This window comes from Hemicordylus capensis, chromosome 5 (assembly GCF_027244095.1).
Source record: "Hemicordylus capensis ecotype Gifberg chromosome 5, rHemCap1.1.pri, whole genome shotgun sequence".
NCBI classification, from domain to species: domain Eukaryota; kingdom Metazoa; phylum Chordata; class Lepidosauria; order Squamata; family Cordylidae; genus Hemicordylus; species Hemicordylus capensis.
In genome coordinates this window covers 47,864,900-47,889,398 of record NC_069661.1, presented here as the reverse complement: position 1 = coordinate 47,889,398, position 24,499 = coordinate 47,864,900, and the positions used below count along the sequence as shown (strand labels likewise).

At 44.1% G+C, this 24,499-nt stretch overlaps 1 protein-coding gene across 1 annotated transcript in view; it reads right to left on the bottom strand.

Annotated features, from left to right (window-relative positions):
* Nucleotides 1-23,849, bottom strand: part of FAT4 (FAT atypical cadherin 4) — a 173,138-nt gene extending 149,289 nt beyond the window's left edge. The window contains exon 1 of the mRNA XM_053254941.1: nt 17,400-23,849. Coding sequence (XP_053110916.1) covers nt 17,400-22,664 — 5,265 coding nt within the window. The 5' untranslated portion in view covers nt 22,665-23,849. The remainder of the gene's footprint in view (nt 1-17,399) is intronic.
* Nucleotides 23,850-24,499: the final 650 nt, after the last annotated feature.

The window sequence follows — 24,499 nt, the reverse complement described above, 5'->3', positions numbered from 1 at the left end:
CCTCCCCATACCACAGCTGTCAATATCAGGCTGTTTAGCCTCTGAGTATGCGAGCAGGCCAGAGTCAGTCTTCCCATGAAAATCAAGTCAATGACCTGCATCTCTTGCTCCTGTGAACCAAGAGATGGCTATAATTTTTCTTCCCCCCACTTTTCACGTGTTGTAAATGTTCACTCAAGTCATTAGCCAATACAAAAATGCATTAATTCCTGCAAAGTTAAGTTCTTCTTGAATGGTTGTATTGTGACTGATTAGGCACAGTTTTCTTCTTTGTCAAATAAAAAAAAAACCAGAGAAAAGAAAAAGGAAAGAAATAAAGGGGGGGGAAATCAGGGAATGTTAAGGTATTTTTTTCCTTGCAGACTGTGTTTGCCTAACTATCTAATCAAGTGGAAACAGCCTTTATCTGCCATGTTCTATTGTGGGGAAAATACAGCAATAAAACGTCTAAAGATTTCCCCAAACTTTTGTCATCTTAAAAGGCCCAAGTTTAGTCAATTGCCGTCACATCAAAAATAAAAAATAAAAGATTAAAAAGGAAATAACTGGGGATGGGGGTAGGATCCATGTTTGTAGCTGTTTAGAAATTCAGCCAATGAAGAACCATATACACTCAAGAGTTCTTTTACTTTTCAAAGATTTGCACTCAAAAAAGACTGTACAGAGGGGCTTGAATGAGGGTTGCTTCTTGGTGACCATAGAAACATTAGAAATGGTAGAAGATGCAGTCTACTGAACTTCAAATGACTTTATTAAAGCGTCACTAATCAGAATCCAAAGTTCTGGTGTTAGGGCCAAAAGAGTGAATAGTCCTCAAAAGTCTAATGACCTTCTAAGAGCATTACTTTTTTTCAAAAGCCTCTTTTGTAGAAAGGAAACTAAATGATAATAATTTTTTAAATCACATATCCTGTTCACAACTAATCTCCAGTAGATCAGATGCACCCAAATGAACCATGACTATTCTCATATACTATGGTTTGACCTGAGATGGGGTAGGCGGAGGAGGAGGTAATGAGAGTGGAAAGGGAGTGAGCATTTAACATTTCTATCTGTTCAGTAAATTAACCATGTCATAATCGCCAACGCAATAAAATCTGGACACAAAGCAAGCATGGCAAGAATAAACAAAAGTAAGGAATTTCAGGCCCCATTGATTTCAACAGAAAAGAGTTAAACACATGCTTAATTCTTCCAGTGAAATCAATGAGATGGAAATCTACTTAATGTTGGCTGATGGAACACTATCAACTAAAACTGATAGGATCAACTATAACTTGAAGGCAGGCCTTTTTAAAGCCACGATTTTAAGTGGATATCTGAATGAAATACATCTTTCAAATTGAAATATATTTATTGTTAATGCAATAGGCCAACATCCTAAGTAAAGCAGCAGAGGTAATTCTTTGCCAGTCTCCTGTATCCTCTCAAGTGCCCTGTGCAGCCTGGAAATATATTTGAAGGATCATGCAGCCCTCGGGGACATATTTTCAGGTAGCACAGAGCACTTCAGAGGGAAGAGAAGAGCAGCTAAAATCCCCCACGTGACCTCCATGTGCTGCTTTACTCTGGAACGCAGCAGCTGCATGCATACTTTCTTTGCTGCATGCAAGCAACCGTCAGAATGTTGCCTATACTCTTCTCCTAATTTATTAATATAAATCAAGGAGCTTGTGTAGGTAAGAGTAATTTCATAAATCACTCTTAATTTATGAAATGATAGAGTGAAATATCGAAGTGAATGTGCAAAGAGGGACTTTTGAGACATGATTGGAGCTTGTACACAACCCCCCTAGTCCCTCTATACATATACTTTTTACAAAGTTGTACAAGTGATAGAAATGTCACTGTTCCACCTATGGTCTGGAAATGCTCGATATTTTTCGTCTCTTCTATAGCACTTCCAGAGCACAGGCAGCGAAGGAACAGTTCTACCTGTTCTAACAGTTCTACCTGCCCATTTGTAGAGGAACTGGAGGTGTTGCACACAAGCTCCAATTGTATCCTCACAGTCCCTCTTTACACATGTGCTTTGGTACTCAGGATGTCAGCCTGTAGCTTTAGTTGCTGCAACAGCATCAGGCACATGGGGCAGAAGAGCATTGCCTCACTTGCCTCAATTTTGTCCTTAGAGGGGTGGAATTGCTTCCATAGCCCTTTGGGTGCAACATTTGTGAGAATCGGCTTCCTTCCTGCCTTATAGGAGGGCTTTCCCACAGCATATGTGCAGCAGCACAAATAGCTGCAGTTGCCCCAACAGAGGGGTGGAGCAGGTAATCTCTCCAGGCCAGCCATGGAAGCCTAATAGCTAATGATGTGTAGTGAACCAGAGCAAGCTGTGGCTTGGAACCAATATATTTAATGCAGTGACAGCCAATGAGGGTGGTGCTGGGAGCAGACAAGAGGTACCTTTAAAAAGTGATACTGATGGTACCGCCGGTACCTGCAAGCCACTGCAAGCAGTGGCACCCCACCCAGCATCCCACATGGCGGCTGCCACGGCTCTAGCACACACCTGGCTTCTGTGCATGCAACACCATGCTGACCATTAATTCATTAGATTTCTATACCGCCCTTCCAAAAATGGCTCAGGGCGGTTTACACAAAGATATAACAAACAAATAAGATGGAACCCTGTCCCCGAAGGGCTCACAATCTAAAAAGAAACATAAGATAGACACCAGCAACAGTCACTGGAAGTACTGTGCTGGGGGTGGACAGGGCCAGTTACTCTCCCCCTGCTAAATAAAGAGAATCACCACATTAAAAGGTGCCTTTTTGCCAAGTTAGCAGGGGTAATGCCATGCCAAATGGCCTCTTCACAAGTGCAGAAGCAGATAAATGCACAGTAGCCACAACATGGGATATTGGGGAGGGTGCTGCTGTTCATGGCAACTTGCAGGAACTCGCAGTACCACCAGTAATAACTTTTTTAAAGAACCTCTCACCATGCACTGCCCTCATCTGCCACCATTGATTTCATGGGTGCACTGCATTTTCCCCTCCAGTTTCCTTCTTTCAAGATGAATCTCAGAATGTGAGCACTTATTTTTTATCTCTGTCAACTTCATTACTAGATACAAAAGCTTTCAAATGAGAAATTGGAAAGTGGGGGAGAGGGAGAGAATAGAAGGAAATTTCATCACCAGTGGCTGTATCCTTTTGAAAACTTTTAGTATCTAATCAACATACCACTATTTCAATTTGAGAGAATTCAAAGAACAGCCTGGGACTAGGAATTATAAAGTGCATCTTTGGGGGAAAATACAGTTTTTAAAAAAGTGCAAATAGGGTGGTTGCATCTTTACCTGTGTATTTGAATCTGCATTTTATTTTTCAATGAGACAGTGTAGTGTTCACACACTGTTCACACAACTGTGCACGCAGTTGTGCACAGGGGAAGGCAGGGTTCAACCTACCTTCCCCCAGATGATCGCTCACAGCCCCAAAGGTGCGCAAGCAGCAAGTGTTGCTGGGAGCTATGCGGATGTATCGCTGCATTTCTCCAGGCAGCACAGGTAAACATAGGCCAGGAATCATTGTCCTGGCCTCCTGAGATCCCACAATGCACCGTGCAACACGTACAATGCATTGGGGGATTCCCCCCAAAGATGGGCACTGTAGGCGCCCATCTCTGTGTGCTGCTGGGCTGGAAGCAGCCCAGCTCACACACAAGCAAGTAGCCTAGGTTAAGGGAAAGCTTGCCCTCTTAACCTTGGCTAGCAGCCCGGCTAAAAAGCTGGACTAGGTGCTGCTGGCTCAATACTGGTGGTTCTCACACTCAGCCTGAACCAGGCTTGGCATCCCTAGCCTGGGTTAGGCTGTGCATGAGAAAAACCTCTATGGATGGAGGTCTGGTTTATCTCTTATTCTCCCTGACAGTTTGCATTCCAAAACATTCCTTTTATCTTTATAATTAATTCTCTTAGCCAGCCAGCATGGAGATGTCGCAAGGCAATGCGTGCCAGCGAGGGAGGCACCTGATTGGCTGAGCTCTGTTTGGCCGGCGGAGGCGCCTGATTGGCTGGGCGTTGGCCCAGGGCCATTGTGAGGAGGGGCCGTCTCAGCTGCAGCCTGGGCTGGGAGGCAGGAGGCAGTCGGAAGGACTGGCCCTGGCCTGGCACCAGAGCTGGTGAGTGGGACATGCATGCGGCGGAACTCTTGCAACAGGCTGTGAGAGTTCCGAAGTGAGGACTGAGGAGGAGAGGGGGAAGAAAGTGCTGTCAGTGGCCGCCGGCCGGCCGGTGGAGGAGGGGGGAGAGAAAGGCGGTGGCGGTCAGCGGGCGGGGGGAGAGAAAGGCGGCAGCGGTCAGCGGGTGGGGGGGAGAGAAAGGCGGCAGCGGTCAGCGGGCGGGGGGGAGAGAAAGGCGGCAGCGGTCAGCGGGCGGGGGGGAGAGAAAGTCGGCAGCGGTCAGCGGGCGGGGGGGAGAGAAAGGCGGCAGCGGTCAGCGGGAGAGAAAGGCGGCGGGCAGCGGGAGGGGGAGAGAAAGGCGGCGGCAGGTGGGGGAAAATAAAGGCAGCAGCGGGCAGCAGGAGGGGGAAAAGAAAAACGGTGGCGGGCGGATGGAGAGAAAGGCAGCGGCAGGCAGCGGGTGGGCAGGAAGGAGTAAAAACGGTGGCGCTGGGGCCCTTCTTGGCCTCCCACCATGGCTCTGTGGGGGGGGGGAGGAACAGGAGGGGAGGAGGGCTGGAGAGCGCGGGCAGAGGGAAGGAGAAGAGAGGAGAGACCAGGGCAGGAGGAAGAGGGAGGGGAAAACAGCCAGCCCCAAAGCGCCGCACAGATGCTCTGTGTGGGGTTGGCTAGTTGGGAATAAATCACAATATGACTGAGAATCATTAAGATCCACAATTGATTTTTAAGAAGTCATTTGAGAAGAATACAGGATGGTCAAGTTAAACAGCAGCTTCCATCACCCACAACATGAATGCCAGAATCACAACTGTAGTCTCTTGTGAGTTCAGCACAACTGACTTGCATTCATGGCTCTGATCCTTATTACCTATTTACCCAAATCGAAGACAACTCCAAATTCAAGACTACCCCCTTAAAAAGCAGAGGTTAAATAAAGGTTGTACCTGCAGTTACTCAAAAGGAACAGGACTCTGAATTTAAGACAACCTCCCAATTTCTAATATTAAAAAAATTGGGGGGAAACAAGGGGGAGGTGGTTTAGTCTTCAACAGAATGAGGCACAGTTGTTTACAAAACAGGTGTCCTTATATATAACAATTTTAGAAGAACAAACAACCAACCAACTTCGGCTTATGGCCAAAATGAACAGCACTAATTACAGGGAAAGCAGGTCTGAAGGTCTCAATAGCATCAAACACTTTCCCCTTTTATTTATGGTTGCATTATATTAAAAGGGCTACATGCAGCTCCATCCTAGTCACTTCAAAATCCAAGCAGAACAGTTAAAAATGTACCATATAATGGGATAACAGCTAATGCACATAATCCACTAGTAACAAAATAGGCAAAGGGGAGATTTCTGTAGGAAACCCCAGGGATGCCTCAGACTGTTTGCCTACCAAGAGCATCTCTGAGCAACCAATGGAGAGACCCCTGTAAAATCTTTTTTGAATAAAAGACCTTTGTGTCTTGGAAGATTGTACAAAGTCAACAGTAAACTCACAATGAAAAGAGAACACCACTTGGCATTGGCTTTGAATATATATGTTATTCTAATACCATAGAGCTTATTTCTAATACAGCAAAGGTACACATAACAGGAACGCAAAGTCTTGGCAGCAAGATATGTGCATTTGCATTACACCTTGAAAACCAAGGAGAATTTGGACAATTCACTACTGCAGACTTAAGGCTTCTGGGAGTTATTTATTTATTTATTATTTATTATTAAAACTTTTATACCGCCCTTCCAAAAGGCTCAGGGCGGTTTACATTAAAACTTTTTTTCTTTTTTACTTTTACTTTTTTTCTTCTGGTCAGAGCCTTCAGAACTACCAGCACAAAACAGCGTCTTGGAGAGGTGAAGCCGGTTGCAAAAATAGCAGCTTGTACAAAAATTAAAATTGATTTTAAAATGACCAAAACTTCTGAATTCTAGGAGACTTTGGGGGCAAGACAGGGGAGCAAGATGTGCTGCTTTGTGAGAGAAAAAAGTGGAAGGGAAATATTGGGAGGCAAAGTAAAAGCAATGCTGGGTACTGGAAGAAAGAGAGATCAAAAATAGCATGGCTATGCCCCCACTCAGACAGCCATTCAGATTTGCAGTTTTGGCTAGAAAGGAGAACATAAGAATAGCCCTGCTGGATCAGGCCCAAGGCCCATCTAGTCCAGCATCCTGTTTCAAACTGTGGCCCACCAGATGCCTCTGGGGAGCCCACAGGCAAGAGGTATGTGCATATCCTCTCTCCTTCTGTTACTCCCCCCCCCCCTGCAACTGGTATTGAGAGGCATCTTGCCTCTGAGGCTGGAAGTGGCCTATAGCCCTCCAACTAGTAGCCGATGATAGACCTCTCCTCCATGAAGCAAGCCCCAAAACCTGGAGAGCGACTTCAGCTACCCTGGGAGCTTCAGGAGCTTCCGAGCGACCTAGTGCCCATCCCTGCACTACTGTATTAGCATGAATAAGTGAGACTTGAAACTGCACATACTGTTAATCATTCTTTCATTAAACAAACTTACTAGATAAGTTTATATTGGCACGAAGATCCTATGAATAACTAATGCTGCCTGGATTCAGATGTCACATCCACTGAGAGCATGCACTCTTGCATCTCATTTCCCCAACTTGTGTCGTCTGACCCCACCTTTTCTATGTAAACAATATGTAAGTCAACAATCTTCCATCAATTTTTAATAAATTAAAAAATATTAAAAAGAAAAACAACCATAAATAATAATTGCATCTAAAAAAAATTAGCCCCTTGAACTATCTCACCTAAAAGAATAAGAAATGACAGACAGCTGAAACGAACATGAAAGTCACCCACACAGCATAGGACTTACAATACTCTCCTGCTATTAAACAGTCTTTTCTCATTTGCATCACCACATTTGCTGGTGCCAGAGTAAGCAGAATTCAACTCACTTGACTTCTTTCAGATAAACAAAAATTGGCAATATTTCCCCCCTCTTAAATTTACAACTCAAAACAAGCTGGAAAATAATACAGTTATCAAGAAATGCCTATTTCCAAAGCGTTTACATAGACAGGTTTACATAGAATCTAATTGACTGCCTGACTGGGGTTTCTATAGAAGTGTTCTCCATTAAGTTGTCATGTTGTCCTCCTAGTACTTGAATTTATCACTAACCTCACTCAGAGTGGTACTTTGTTAACACAATCGTCTCACAATTCTAATTAACAAATTCTCCTCATGTAAACTGTCAAATTACAGGGTGAAGAATACCACAATTTAAAAAATAATCACTTCTTTGGCCGAAGCTGAATGCTGATGAGGAAGTATTCATCTTGGGACAATTTCTCCATAATTATATTTACAATGGTCGAACATAATTCTCCAGATTATATATAATTTGATCAAATCTGAATATTATATGTTAAAAGGGCTTTATAATGCAGTTTTCATCTTGACTACATAGGTGGATTGTGTAATAACCAGTAAAAAAGATCCCAAGAGCAGCACAAGAAAAATAGATGGCAAACAGCAAACACATAGGCATTTCTTTAAATAACTTTGATAACAGCCCTGTGTAGATATTTAGTTGTGGAGAAGGAAGTACTGAGATAGTGCAACTTGTACATGCTTAAAAATTGAGCATGCCCTTTGTCAACTTGGTGTGCATACAGCTATACACCTTGAAAGCCTACTGAACAGTGCATATGTATGTTCAAGCTGGCTGAGATCACTCCCTCTCACAAATAGGTAAATAAATCCCTCTGAGATGCCACTGATAAGGCAGCCCTGATATGAATGTTGAGGTCCTCTCAAGTCTGAAGGTCCTTAGTGATGTATCTGAGACAACTTCAGGCAGGAAGAATCTGTCCCAACTGTCCAACACAACTAGAGATCATCCATACAACAACTCTGGAGAGGAAGACAAAATCCCAAAGACCACAGCAACCACAGTATGTTTTCTTGATTTTTTGTAAGCCACCCCAACCAACACTGGGCAGGTTGTTGGGGGAAGGTCAGAAATATTTTAAATAACTAACTAACTAACTAACTAACTAAATAAATAAATAAATAAATAAAGTAAGATATGAAATAAGCATTCCTCCAGACTAGACTGATGTTGCACTGAAAAAATGGATGGACAGAGCGAGAGTGATCAATAAACCCTTCCAGTATGTCTACCCAGTTCTTGATGGGGGGAGGGACAAGAGCTATTTTAGTGCTCAATAAAAAGCTCAGCTTGATTTTACCACAAACTTCTATTGAAACTCACCTGAGTTCCCCACTTCACATGGGGATCTGCAGTAGGTATCACCTTGGCAGCCTTCATCCAGGACAGGACACATCAAAACCGTGGAGTGAGATAAATGTTTCACATATTTCTGAGCAACTTTCTCCTTAGGAAGGCACACATAACTTTCTACCTCCTTAGAGAGTCACACGTAACTCTCTGAGGATCATAGTCCTGAAAACCATCCAATATGTGGGTCATATGAGATGGCGGCAATATATTCAGCATCCACAAATGTTGTCAGGGCCCGAATCATCACCACAATCTCAGCTGCAAAAGCAGAAGCATTCAAATGCCTTGCCAATTGCAGGGCTTTTCACTAGCAAACATGGACAGGTTTCTAGAACTCGATTTAACTACTGCAGCCCAGACCTACTATATCGATAGAAATATAATCTGCATGTGCTTTTCCTTATGTTTGGCCTGAAGTGCCTTATGTTTGGCCTGAAGGTATTGAATAAAGTCACAGAAGAACAATGCATTCATCACATTTATTTTACCCTTTAAAAAAAACAATTTAGATTGCTGCTCTTACTATCTTAGTTTCTCTCTTGTCACATATGTATATTCCTACACAGAATGCTGATCAGAAAATAGCAATAATAGACACATTTATCAGTTACAGCCATCTGTATTCCTTTAGATTGAGCCAAGTATTTTGGCAGACATGTGTATTTCCCGCTCCTATCCAATAGGATCTAGCCTTGCAAAGAAACTGTTTACTCCCAGTTCCTTCTTTCTTTATCAGCACAAAGGTCAAGTAGTGTTTCAAATCTGTCAAGGATTGGATTTAAAATAATATGGTATCATTGACTATGTTTAATTAAGTGTGAGCCCAATAGGATGATTGAAATTGGCTTTGAGAGAGGGGGAATCAAACTACATATTACATATATGGTGGTTTTTCTTTCCCAGCTAGCTGAAAAACAGACTCAGAAGCTGCAATCAAAAACTGCTGTCACCTCAAAACTGCCCTCCCCAAGTCGTTTTATCCTCACAGAGGAAAAGGTAGGAAAAACACAGTTGTGTTCTGTATTCTCTGCCCAGTACAAAAACTTGTGGTTCAAGAAGGGCAAGGTTAATTGATTCTGGTGAATTGACATTTATTTTTCTGAGCACAAGCATCAGCTCCAAATTATAATGCTCTCTTTTTTGTTTGTTTGTTTGTTTGTTTGTTTGCTGCTACCTCTCATTCTGCCCATCAAGAGAAAAATATATATCACAAGACAAATTTCCTACACTCCCCATTTTCTGCTTCTCCACTCAAGTTTGGAGTGAAGCGTGTTTCAGGTCTCATACCAATATCTTCTAGCTAAAGAACCTATAAGCATTCTCAGAGATGTGTCCTGAGGGCCTTTCTCCACAAACCTATTATTGTACATCAGATTATCATTTGATGTACACGTATTCCCTTAAGGCTGACAAACCATTCTGTACGCACACTTACTATTTTCTCCAGCAATTGTCCAATAAAATGTAATATATTTACTTTCTTTACATCTGATCAACATGACAGCACTATCCCAAATCATGACAATTACAACTATGCACAGACAGACAGAGACAGAGAGATAAAGAAGCCACAATCCAGCTAAAGTTAGTCACAATTAATTACCACTAAAACCAATATTTTTAATTTAGAATACAAACTCCGCAACCGGGAATTCCTCACCCCAATATAAGGCCCTTCAAAATTTGGGCCTAACCTTTATTGTTGCATATTGGTATTTGCTCACACTGCCTGATAGCCCTCTCTCCTGGGATTCCCCTTGTCCCATTCCTTTCTTTTCCCTCAAACTCACCTGATTATGGCAGCAGCATTAAAGCCTTTCCCTCTCTCCCCTTTGGTGGGACACCAAAACCTAGAACTCTGCAGCAGCAATAACACAGGTGAAAGGAGTCCTGAGAAACATAATTCTCCATACTTTATCTGCATACCATGAGCCCATACTCAGGAGCATTAGAGAACTACATTTCCTTGGTTCCTTGTACTTAGGATGCTGCTTTTGTAGAGCATCAGAAAGAGGCCGGGAAAATGAAAACAAAAAGCTATTGTTGCTTTGCCTGGGTGCCTTCCAGATTAGACCCTGCAACGGGGTCACGTTGTATCTCTGAAGTGTGCTTCCACACTTCCTGCGTTGTGACACCGCAGTCCCTATGCTGACAGCAGGGTGCCGTTCATATTTTCAATGCCTTGTTTCGAATTTAATCACTGCGATATAGTGCTATGACATCGTATATCTGGCATAAAGAAGTTGCTGTTTTTTCAGGTTGTTAGTTTCCGTTAAACTTTTGATTTCCCTGAACAGAAGCATTTTGCTGCTGTTGAGCAGCTAACCTGGAAAGCACCCAGGCCCACTGCTTATTAGGTTTGGAGAGCTGGGGTGGTTGCAGGAGATTACTGGAAATCCCATGATGCTTGCAAATGGGATGTTTTCCTAACTCAGATTTCTGAATCAGTCCCATAACATGATCCAATCACATAATTAGTAGGTAGTGAAACAAAACTCACTGTTTTAACTTTTATAATTTTCAAGAAAATATACTTTAAATTTAGCCTATTAACAGTGGAGACTGAAAACACACCTCTTTGGCTGATGTGATAATGACATCACTTTCCTGTTCTGCTCTGGGGCAGAGATACTTCAGCTTATTCTGCTGGGTTTTCTCTGCCTTCTTCTTTGCTGTCAATTAATAGGCCCTGAAATTATCAAGGTGAGAAACTACATGGGGGGTGGCGGCATTCATTCAACTTTGCTACCAAGTAATGAGGAGGCTGCAGCTCTGATTTGGGTGGGATACTGTTGGGGCTGGGGAAATGAGGAGCTCTCTCTCTTTCTCAGATACTGCAGGCCTTTGGTGAACAAAGCAACTGCAGCTCTGATTTGGGGGATACTGGAGGGGGGCTGAGGAACTCTTTCTCTTTCTAGTGATCCTGGGAGTGGTGTTGGAGTGTGAGGGGAGCAGAAAGCAAGCTAACAGATAGGATCTTCTCAAAAGTGTGTTTACTTAGTTACACTGAAAGTCCAAGGAACCTGTGTTTCCTGAGTCTCGTCCATGTTCCCAAAAGGAAGAAGATCCTGAGCTGGGAGCACCAAGAAAATGAAGATAGTATCAGAGCAGGAAGGGGTTGGCTAACAAGTATGCAGAGTATAAACTGTTTTACATTTTTCTTTTTTTGCAAGAAAAATATACTCTGCATATATGTTGGCACCATTGTTAGTTATTCTAGGGTTTTTACTTTCTTCCATCATTAGCTGCAGAGCTGTATTTCTTGACTTACTGTTAACGCAGAGTGCCCTCCAAACACCCAAAGTTAAAGAGCAGGGATTCTATGGCACATGGAATCTTTCTTGGCAGGGGTGCTGGGTGGTAGGGATGTGTGAGCTCGTTCGATTCAAACTGTGGTTTGAATCATAAGAACATATAAACAGCTGTGCTGTATCAGGCCCAAGGCCTATCTAGTCCAGCATCCTGTTTCACACAGTGGCCCACCAGATGTCTCTGAGAAGCCCACAGGCAGGGGGTGAGGGCATGCCCTCTCTCTTGCTGTTGCTCTCTTGCATCAAATTGAACCAGCCCAGTTCGGCCGGTCTGAGTTTGAACCGGCCCAGCCCCGGTTTGAACTGGACCAGCTGCAGGATATCTGCGGCTTTTTGTTTTTCTGCCTCCAATATGAAATTTATTAAGTTTCTCATCATTAGCTCTTATACCACACTACCTGTTCACAAACTTATGAAATTTCCCAGCCAGACAGCTTCTAGCTCATAAATTTCTATAAGGTCACTCCTGAGGGCAGGAGGCCTACTAGTTTGGTCAAATCGAAGTTATCCTTATCAATACTATTGCTAATATGCTTCTAATAACAGAACATGCACAATTAAAGTCTCCAACACTACCGCATCACATACCAAAGGCCTGCAGTATATGAGAAAGAAAGAGTTCCTCAGTTTCCCAAACCCAGCAGTATCCCACCTAAATCAGAGCTGCAAGCTCCACACCATTTGGTAGCAAAGTTGAATAAATCCCGCACCCCAACTCATGTAATTTCTCACCTTAATAATTTTAGGGCCTGTTAGTTGGCAGCAAAGAAGAAGGCAGAGAAAACCCAGCAGAATAAGCTGAAGTATTTCTGCCCCAGAGCAGAACAGGAAAGTGATGTCATAATCACATCAGCCACATCGGCCAATGTATCTTCAGTTGCTTTCCAGGATTGCAGTTTTCAGCTAACCTTAAAGGCAAACTATAGGAAAGCTAACTTTTTAGGAAAACTATATCAGTTAGAGCATTAATCCCACCCCACCCCCCGCCCATCAATAGGTATTGTATGAGTACTAGTTGACAACACAATGGATTCTTAAATTTAGGAAAATACCCCACTGGAGAGAGATGGCATTTCTGGTTGAAAATTGGTCGGGGGGGGGGGGATGAACTAGCTCCCTACTTTGGGGAGGGAGGGAATAGTTGAGCTCTATTCCAAACAAACCTAGGAGAGTTCTCCCATCACTATAAACCAATGGAAAAAGTTAGATGCAACTGAAGTATTGCTTTCAATGTGGTTTAATCACAACTAACTTTGGCCAGATTGGACCCTATGTTTTAGTACTATACATCAGGCTTAATAGTACTATGCAGCATGCTTAGATAGCATTCTAGTCCTTGTTATATTATTCCTTTGCCACTATTCTGAAAACAAATTATATTTGATTAGTATCTAGTATCTAGAGCTGCTCATGCTGCAGGTCAGGTAGCAGCTTTTTAAAAAACTGAATTGCACAGAAGGGTATATTTAAGAGGCAGTAAACAAACCTATTCAAAGAGAAACCAGAACAGATTTTCAAACAAAAATTAACTAGTTAAGTCAGCCATTTCTTCTTCTAGTGGCAATATGTCTTTATCATTCAGACAGTGTGAAGCTTTATGATGGATTACAAAAACAATAGTGGAGAAAGGGAAAATTGAGAGGGAGAAAAACCACCAGGGGGCCTAAATTGCTATATGAAAACTCCAAAGAAAACATCAATCTTTACTTGTACAGAGGAATTTTATAATTGAGGCATCTTAATAATCCTTCTATTGTATTCCTACAGAAAGCTCTTGACTTCTTAAATAAGTCAAGTGAAAGTAATGAGTTTTATAAACCAAAGTTACAGATGCACATGTAGGAGTAAAGTCACAATAAAGTTCCATCCCTCATACAGCATGTTTACCCTTGAGTTTAGATGCCATCCTCCTTCCCTGCTCGACACCCATTATTGCTTTTGGGTCATCATCTTTGGATTATGGTATACAGTTGTATCACTGTCCACATTTGCTTATGTTTAAATTCCTTTGAAATCAATGACACTTTAATATAATGTAAGTGGGCAGGACTCAAGTCTACAGACCAGAAATATTTATGGCGTTTAACAGAACACATTACTGTTACAGAAAGCAGGATATATTTCTGCAAATATGGCATATTGATCAAAGTCAATACTCTTCTGGTTAGAGGCAACCCACAACAACAAATCCTGCAATATTCAAATCAAAGGATTTTTCCATTGATTTTATCAAGAGCAAGATTGTACATAAGAAGAACGCTGTATTTATTTTATTAATGCATGCTATAATAGAAGTTCATTTTAAATATGCCATCATACAAACAAAACAAATCTTCCAGGGTAGGTTAAACATCATTTTTACATAGAAAAGCACAGTGCATCTTGGTCATTACCAAGAAGCAGTCAGGGCAAGGATGGAACAATGCAAATTTGTAGGAACTGGACTGGGACTGAGGACAGTCTTACCCCTCAACTACTGAGATTTCATTGAGATAATAATGGCTGAAGTGCCTTGGATGAAGGCTGCAAGTCAGGCTAAGAGTTCCCCCCAAAACCTTTTCCCCCTTTAGAACATATGTTCACTCATTGCCATTATCATGTCTTGTTGAAATGCAAGGACAGATCCAGTATCTCAACTGAGAGTGGCAGTGGCTTCAGTGAAGGACTGCAAACTAGAGAGAAGGGAGGAAATTGACCACTGCTACTGCAGTCTTGCCAAGACAGGGGTGTGGGCAGTCCCAGTAGGGCCAGCTTTGCATATATTCAGAGGAATGTCTTTCGTATGTTAAAATGGCCATGGCTAAATTGTACCATTGCAAACTGGTTCTAGAGTCTGCTTTGACTTCATATGATTTTTTTAAAAAATCACCAGTGATAAGCAGACCTTATGGCTGCTATCTCCTTCTAAAGGATTCATGAACTTTTGCACTTGTTAATTTGCAGATACTTAACAGGTGAAACTTTCCTCATGGTGTCTCATCATGCTGATATAAGCAGCACCCACTGAAATGCCTGCTTGTCTTTCACCTTATATGCTAAGTCCTGAAAAGTAGCAATCTTAAGTATAGCAAATCATAGAGGTTTTAGCATTCTTTTACTTTAATGTTTTTAATTTGCTGAAACTGAAGTTTTGAATTCCTTTGCAATACCATAGTAAAATTCCTATTAAATTGTCATATTAAAAAACAAACATGGAAGATAAAGTACTGAAATTAAAAACCTTTCTTTGAATGGTCACTTACTTTGTGGCAATTCTGAGAATATTCATGAAGTTAACATATGACATGAAAATAAACACATGCTGATCAAAGTATTTATTCAGAATCTAGTAACAGTTAGTGTATAAGCTTCTTTAGCACTATGAACAACCACCTTGCTTCTTTAACTTAGAGTGAGAAAGTCCTGCCATAGAAACTTATATTACTACTACACTAAACAGTGTAGAAGCACAAATTCTTTGTTTGTTTTTTCCAGAAAGGAAATGTTTTCATTTCACAGAAAAACGTATGACAAATTATTTTGACACCGAATTACTTACAGAATTTAGACAGTTTAAAAGTACAACCGATAGCAATGTGAAAAAATCAGTTTCTAGCTTTTTTATGTTCTGCTATGGTATATTTAATTTTAATTTGATTATTTTATATTCTATATTTCAGAATCATGGCTTGCTTGTGTTCATTAAAGTACTCTGAAAGTGCTTGCTGATCTTTCTTCGAACAATCTATTCCTTCTACAGTAAAACACTTGATCATTCCTATTCATGGGAATAGTCTGATACCCCAAGTTTCAATTAAGCTACTGCAAATAAGGGTTTGAAGTCTTGGATGTACCTTTTACCATAATCAGATACCACTACAGAAAGATAGGAAACATTTATTAACATGCCAAACCACAATCAGGCTAAACTGAAATATGAAGCCAATATTTGTGTCAGTTTCTTTGGTTGAACTTGTAGAAAAAGCTGTAAACCTGTTTATGGCTTCAGTCTTTGTGATCTGATACCAATATTCACAGTGTTAACACTATACCAAGTATGAAGCACAAAAAGGTACCTTTTGAAGGAAGCTATATTATGCAGTTTTGACAGTAATAATTGAAATCACTAAAGTGGTAAATTCTTTGCTGCCGTTTCTAATGGAACTGTGAAATAGTTTAATATTAAATAACACTGCTTTACACATTTTAACCTTTCTTCTGATTAGAAATGTTTCTAATAAAACACTGAAAATACAAATCAAAGCACACCTATGCAACCACATAAAAGTTTCATTCAAGTCAAAGGTACTACTCCAGAATAAGCCAGTGTGGTATGCTGATTAAAGAAGAGATTATGGAGTCTTACGAGCTCTACATAAGAACCATACCAAAAACAAAAACAAAAAACCTTTCTAAAACCAAAAGCTTCATATGTCAATATCACAATTTTTTAAAAAAACAAAAAAACAACCCTATATATCATAGCAAATAATTACACTAACTGATGAAAATGTAATTTAAAACCAAATGCAGCATTTGTGGAGCCAATCCTACACGTGCTTACTCCAAAATAAGTATCACTCATTCGTTATCTCCATTTCAGTGAACATAGGTTTGTTGCCTTAATGTAGCAGCACTTGATAGCAATTCCTGGAATGTGAAATTGACTAGGTTCAGTTTCAGAACTCAAGTGCTTAGACCATGAGGGAAATGTTTGAATCATTCCACACTTCCGGCATCCCCTGCTGGTTGACTACTGAACAGGCTTTGCTCAATGAGCAAAAATCCAATGATTCAGAGTGCAAAGCAGGAATCAGAACCTGAAAAATGTCCTAAGGGAAATGAGAAGCCCTGACTTGATTGACCTAGTGATTTCTGAATCTCTCTGCAAAACAATAGCCGGGGTGTTTCTAACAGCATGAACAATTATATTATCCATTAAGCTTACTGTTTTAGTAAACAGTAAGTAGGCAAATAGTTCTGCTATTATAGCTAAAGTTTTAGAATCCATTCAGTCTGAATCACCAATCAGATTACAACCGAATTGTTTTAGCAGTCAGCATGTGGCTTTCGTAACAGAAGAAAATCTGCAAAACTTTGAACACAGACCTCAATACTGGCAAAGCCAGAGGAATAGGAGCTGTGTTAAGAGGTGAAGGGAAACTAATTTGGAAGAAGCAGCTACGTTTTCCTGGGCCTTGTCCAAAACACTCTAGTATTGCACAATGACCAGTAAAGAAATGGACCACTCTGTTACTACTAGCTAAAAATTGATGCTCTACTTAGCAAGTTAAGTAAACAAATGATCAGTAACAGACCCCTTCACACATGGATAACAGGTCACGTGTGAAACAAACCACAGTGAAAGCTAAACAGTTAAAGCCAATTGCTGGCTTATGAAGCTAGAATGAAAAGTCAGTTCTTTAGCATGCTAATCAGTTAACTGATCTCAGAGAGGAGGGTGGAAATAGCTTTGTGCTAAGTTCTAATACAGTCCTTTGTGCAGATACTCCTACTGATGAAGTACATATCTGCTTGTGAATTGTTTCAAAAGCTACTATTATACCATGAAATGCTAATAATAAAAATAACTTCGCATCTGTAAAATAAACTCCACGTAAGATTAAATGGATAACAGGACCAAAACATTGCTAAACTACTTACTTTACAATATGTGTACATATAATAAAAGACTTTACCTCTGCTCTCTGCGTTCGTGGCAAAGTGGTAGATTTTTCAATGGCATAAACGTCCACCAGATAAAGACGTGCTCCTTGCTCTCTGTCCAAAATAGCAGCAGTCTGGATAACACCAGTGTGCCGCCCAATGGTAAAGAGGCGGCCAAACATTTTGTCTTCACAACGCACTGAGACAATAAAATATTCCACGAGAGCTTCAGTCCCCCTGGGACTAGCTGCTTCTATAGATATCACATTTGTCCCAATCGGTTCACCTTCTTTCAAAATGGTAATATACTTTGGCTGAGTAAAAACAGGGCCATCAAGTCCTTGTAGGATGATAGTCATCTCAGTGGTTATTTTTCTCCTCTCAGGGCCAAGATCTGTGGCTGAAACTATGAAACTGTACATAAGCTGAGATGGTACCAAGGCCGATGTCACCCTCAGGTCTCCACTGTAGCGATCCACAACAAAAGTGTCTGTGTCCCCATTAATTATTTCATATTCAACCTCCCCATTGGCACCTTCATCAGGATCTGAAGCAAGAATAGTAGTTAGGACTGTACCAATCACAACAGAAGGGTCTGCAGCAAGAGCGTTTTGTGACACAAAAGTAGGAACATTGTCATTCTGGTCAGCTACTAGAATGGTTACATTCTTCAAAGCAAATCTTCTGGACTCTACAGGGACTGCCTGGTCAGTGGCTTTCACTGTTAATTCAAAGAGATTAGCAAATTCACGGTCTATTTCGGCATTAGTATATATTGTTCCTTTGACTTCATCGATATGGAAATGGTTCCCTCTTGGCATCTGCTGAATGATTGTATATGCTAACTGCCCATTAATATCTGCATCTGGATCATGAGCAGTTACAGAAATGACAGAGCTCCCAATAGGAATGTTCTCAACAATAGATTTAAAAATGTCCCCAGGTGGAAATTTAGGCGGGTTGTCATTATAATCCCTGACATATATTACAACTGACATGGTAGATGACTGAGGAGGCCTTCCTTTGTCTTTTGCCGTTATATTTAGTTTATACATGGACTGTGTTTCAAAATCCAACTTTTTTGCAAGAAAAATGCTGCCAGTATTGGGACTGATGCTAAACGTCCCATGATTGTTTGTCCCTGTAATACTGTAATGAAGGTCAGCGTTGTCACCCGAGTCTGAATCAGTGGCAGTAGCAGAAGATACAAGTTCCCCAATTCTCATGTTTTCCAAGACATCAACGAACAATGTTGATTTAGGGAAGGAAGGACTGTTGTCATTTTCATCTAGTACATCAATGTTCAATGTACAAACTGAGCTTAGGGAAACCGCCCCAGAATCTACTGCTTGGATGACAAGTGAATAAGATGCAGTAGCTTCATGGTCTAGTTTGCCTATTAAAGTCACCTGGCCAGTGCCACTGTCTACTGTAAACTGGTTTTCTTCATTGCCCTTAATTATAGAATAGTGGATCAGTCCATTAGTACCTTCATCAACATCCGAGGCAGAAACTCTTAAAACCTGTGTCAGGTTTGCTGCTAATTCTGATATAGTAGCTTGATAAAGTTCTTTTAAAAACTTTGGCACATTATCATTTATATCCTTCAAGTAAACCTGCACAGTAGCCTGATCCCTCAAAGGCTTGGGCAACCCCTGATCCACTGCAATGACTGTGAGTGTAAACACTGCTACACCCCTTTGCCTCATAAGGGATTCCCTGTCCAACTGATGAGTACTTGTTATTTCCCCAGTTATTGCATTCAACTCAAAATCAGGCTGCATGTGTTCAAATGAATATCTGACTTCACCATTAGATCCAGAGTCTTTGTCAACAGCTTTAATTTTACCCACAAATGATCCACCACTCTGCTCCTCCTCATAATAAAAAACATAATTGGTACTGTTAAACAACGGTCTATTATCATTTACGTCTTCTAGAATGATGGTGACATTTACTGTGGCACTTAGCGGTTCTACTGCTCTGTCAGAAGCCACAACCACTAGCATGTATCTTTCCTGAAGTTCACGGTCCAGCTCACTCTTTATATACAACTGACCATCTGGAAATATGCCAAAGGCATCCCCAGTATTTCCTTCAATTACATTATAAGCTATTTCTCCATTTGCGCCTGAATCCTTGTCGGAAGCATGCACACTAAAGAATCTAGAATTCACAGGCTCTAATTCAGAAATGGTGACTTCATAGGAAAGTTGGTCAAACACTGGTGGGTTGTCATTGACATCATGAACAGAAACTGTTAAAATGAAACTAGAAGAGTGCCGTGGAACTCCCAAGTCAGAGGCCAAAAGCTCCACTTGATAAGATCCAGCATTTATGTCCAGAGGCCCTGTTAAACTTATGGCACCACTTTGCTCATCAACATGAAACAGGTCCTTGGGATTTTGCTTTAGGCTGTAAAGGATCATGCCGTTGACATCTTCATCAGGGTCAACAGCTTTGGCCTGGAATATGGTGTGCCCAGTACTCCAGTTCTCAACCACATTCACACTTTCTACTGCATGGAGAAAATAGGGGGAATTGTCATTTAAATCCTTGACTGTTATATTGACCAATGTGTCTCCAGTTATGGCTCCACCACTTGCCACTACTTTTAATTGGTAAAAAGCTTGCTCTTCCCTATCAATAATACTAGCTGTGGTTAATAGGCCTGTAATTTTGTTAATTTCAAACATACCCTTTTGGTCACCTGTTGTGATCAGGTAAGTGATGTTGGTGTTGAGGTCCATAGAGGAAGCAGAAACGCTGCCTACATGATAACCCAAGGCAACGTTTTCAAACACCACAAAACTGTATATATCCTGGCTAAATACTGGAGGGTTATCCTGAGTATCCAAGACAGTGACAGTGACTATTGCCTGGTTTTGGGACTGGAGCTTGCCACCATCGCTGGCCACTACTTGCAGTTGGTATGCAGTCTTCTCCTCTCTATCTAGGACAGTTTTGGTGGTGATGACCCCTTTCTGGCTATGGATCTGAAACCTGGAGGTGTCTCCTGCTGAAATGCTGTACCTGACTGTGCCATTGGGCCCAAGGTCTGGATCACTGGCAGACACAGTAGCAACATAACTGCCTGCAGGTTCATTTTCCTGGATATGGGCAAAGTACTGGACAGGATAGAAAAGAGGACTGTTATCGTTTACATCCAACAGGCTCACATTGACCTGAGCCACTGAGGAGAGGGGAGGAGAGCCCAGATCGGTGGCCAGGACCTGAAGTGTATAGTGTCCCTGCTCTTCCCTATCTAACTGTGAAATTGTACTGAGTCTGCCTGACAGGGGATCCAGGCGAAAAATCCGCCATGGGGCTACCAATGAACCAGTGGTCACTCCCCCTGGCTCAGTATCTTGCAAGGAGAAGCGCACTGTCCCATTGTCTCCCAAGTCACCATCCACAGCATTAAGAACTAGCAGCTCAGTTCCTGAAGGGGAATTCTCTGCCACATACACATGATAGCCATCTGGCTGGCTAAACTGGGGCCTCTCATCATTAACATCCAGGATATTCACCACCAGTTGGGCGTAGGAAACTTTGGGTTGCACACCTTGGTCACGGGCACTGATGTTCAGCACCACTTGAGAAGCAATTTCCCTGTCCAGCCCACCAGATGCTGCTATGCTTTTGCCAGAAACACCAAGGATAGGCCTAGCCATGACAGCATCAGGGCTCTTGGTAGTAACTAGGCCGCTGTGCTCACTAATACAGAACCAGCCCAGCTCATTGCCAGAAACGATGCTGTACTTGAGGTTGGCATTGAGCCCAGAGTCACGATCAGTAGCACTCAGGCCTTGTACATAGCTGCCAGGTGGCACTTCCTCACTGATATTCACTTGGTACACTGACTGCCCAAAGACAGGTGGGTGGTCATTTATGTCATTCACAAAGATCACCAGACTAGCCACAGAAGAGCGGCTCACTGGGGCCGGCATAGCGCCTTCTGGACTCACAGGTGACGGTGGAGGAGCTCCAAAGTTGTCAGTCACAGCCACAGTAAGGTTGTAGGTGGGTATGCGCTCCCGGTCAAGAGCAGCGGCCACTTTTATAAGGCTGAGGTTGGGTACTTTGCTGCTCTGTACCTCAAAATGGCGCTGCTCATTCCCACCCAGGATGGCCACTGAGATATTCCCATTGGCCGCTGAGGAGTCAGCATCGCTCACGGTCAGCAATGCCACCACTGTGCCAGGTGCTGCATTCTCATCCACTGAAGCAAAGCGGGAGGTGGCTGGGAAATAGCGGAATTTAACCCGGGGCTCATTATCATTCACATCCAGCAGCTGGATCAGAGCCTCGGCGCGACCACTTAAAGCTGGCACTCCCCGGTCCATTGCCTGAACTGTCAGGGAGTACTGCCGCTGCGACTCATAGTCCAATGCCTCCCGGATGCGGATGACCCCACTCTCTGGGTCCACCTCAAAAGGAAGCACCCCAGCGCCATCGCCCCCAGCACTTTCTGCCCCCTCCAGGCGATACCGGATGTCAGCATTGGTGCCCTCGTCAGCATCTGCTGCTGTCACCTGTAGCACACTGGCCCCTACAGGAGCATCCTCAGGCACACGAGCTTGGTAGAGGGTTTTGCTAAAGGCAGGTGGGTTGTCATTGATATCCTGCACTGTGACATTGACTTGTAAGTATCCACGCCGCCGTGGCTCCCCTTTGTCCTCCACCTGCACCAGGAGCTGGTAGGCAGCGGTGGCCTCTCTGTCCAGCCCGCCACGAGAGACCAAGTGCAGGAAGGCACCTTCCCCGCTAGGGTTGAGAGTGATGTTGAGCCGGAATCGTCCTTCTTCGTTGCCACCCACAATGCGGTAAGAGCTGTGGTCCACCCCGTTGGTCCCGCTGTCCGCATCAGTAGCTGTGTCCAGGATAAGCTGCCGGCCGCTACCTGTGTCCTCCTTGAAAGTCACCACAATGGAAGGGTCTGGGAAGACAGGAGCATTGTCGTTCAGGTCCAGCACCACAATGCGCACCTCACTGGGGTAAGTGGGCTGGCTGGAGAGCACCACAAGGTCTATCACGTCACTGGCCAGACTCTCTCGGTCGATGGTGGCGTGGGTGTGCAAGTCACCTGAAGTGGCGTTGATGGAGAAAAGAGCATGGTGCTCACTCAAGCGATAGGTGAAGCCCGGGCGGGTGGTGATGGTCCCCACCCAGGTACCAGGTGGCTGCTCCTCCAGCACCTGGAAAACCTGCCTGGGCTCAGCGGAGGCATGAAGTGGAAGCAGCAAGAGCAAGGTGAGACGGAGAAGCAGCCAAGTGCCCGTCCCCAGATGGCCCATGGCGCAGGTGAGGACACCTAGTGGGTAGCACACGCTCCCTCACAGCCAGCGTCGAAGGGGCAGAAGTCCCGCAATGCCAAAGGTCCCGCGAACGTCAGGCGGGCAGCTTCAATCCACATCACCAGAGGCACCCGGGGGAGGGGAGGAGCGCGGGCTGTCAGCGCCTCTCGGAGCGGGCGCAGGGCGAGCGCCGCGCAAAGAACCGTCGGTCCAAGCGCCGTCCTCGCCTCCCAGCAAGACGCCGGCTTGTCCCGCTCCCCTCCCTCCGTCCGGCAGGCTGCCGTGGGTGCGTTTGCAGGGACCAGGAAAGCCCCCCGCCGCGGATTAGTCCCAGCGAGAGAAAAGTCCAGCCAGTCCCTCAAAAGAAGAAAAAAGAAAAACACTCCGAGGCGGATCACTTGCCAAGCTCCACAGCTTCAGCTGGGCTCCTCTCCTGCCACCGCTCTGTGCTCAGAAGAGGAAAGCCCTTTTTGCCGAGAGGACCGACAGGCTAGCCCCGCCTCAGCTACTGGAGCCTTGCGCTCTTTTTTCCTTTCGCCGCAGCTGGGGCTGCCGTCTGGAGACTTTCTGGCCGTGCGCGCAGCCCCGAGCGCTCCTGGGCATTGCTAAAAAGTTCTCCTCTCAGGAAAAGCGGGCGCCGCGCGGCTGCTCTTTGTACATCCCTCAGCGCACCAGCTCCGCTCCAGGCTGGGCATCCGACGCGCGCACTGTCCGCCAGCCTCCTGCGCCCAGCGTCCCCAGCCCGGGTACCCTGCCCAAGTAGGTGAGGGGTGATGGGGGCGTCGCTCGTCGCACCGCAGGAGCAAAACGTGGAAAAGCGGGGAGGGGGAAGGAGCGGTTCCTTTCTCTTGCAGAATCAGCGGCTGCACCTTTGTAATCCCGAAAGTTGTCGCTCTCCTTTGGAAAGCTTTGACGCAGCCACTCAGGGAGGCAAAGGGAGCCCCTTCGGACAGATCTGGACTCTGCAGGGCGAAAAAGCCTCCTGCCCGCACACACCGCACAGCAGCGAGCCAGGCAGAAACTTTGTTCGCTACTCATTGAGCGCTTCACTCTTTACTTCCAGACGCGACTCCCTCCCCGGCCGCGCCGTCTCCGTCTCCGCCTCCAATTGGCCTGTCATCTCCCGCCCCGCCCAGGCGCCCTCTCATTGAGCCAGACCAGGTCAAGTCTCCGCCTAATTCCGCCCTCCACGAAGCGCTCCGCTCCCTTGACCTGGGCTCCACTGGCTGGCCGGCGTGTCAATCAAGCGGGGATTGGGGACGGGGTAGAGCAAGGGAAGCGCTCTGCAGGGATTTCTGCAACAAGCTGTCGGGCAGCGGCCGAGCAGAGCAAGGAGGATTTGTTGCTGAGGCGCCTTCTCAGATGTGGAAAGCGAAGGGCTTGTCAGGGTTTCAGAGAGGGTGGGTGGGGCAGCGTTGGGCTACTGCAATAAACAATAAGTCCGAAAGGGATTAAGCAAAGCATGTCTGGGAAGGCGCGACACGGATTTAACGTTAACTCTTTCCTCTCCTTTGCAACGGAGGGCTTCTGTTATCTTCCGCTGGGCTTCCAAATACGGGATGTCGTTTGCTGTGCGTTGGCAAGAGTAGATGGATGATTCCGAGATCCACTCCCCAATTCCTTCAACGTGAGGAAAGCTAATGCCTCCGTCAAGGACGGTCGCAAGCCTTAGAGAGCCCTTGGGACGTGCCTTTAGGTGCCCACCGCCCGCCGTCCCACGGTGCCGTCCAGGATAGAGGAGCACTGCGTAGAGACGACTGCTGCGCCTGCGCTGCCCCTGCCCGGCTGGCACCAGCTTCCACCGCTTATGCAGCTGAGGGGGCGCCCAGGACAGC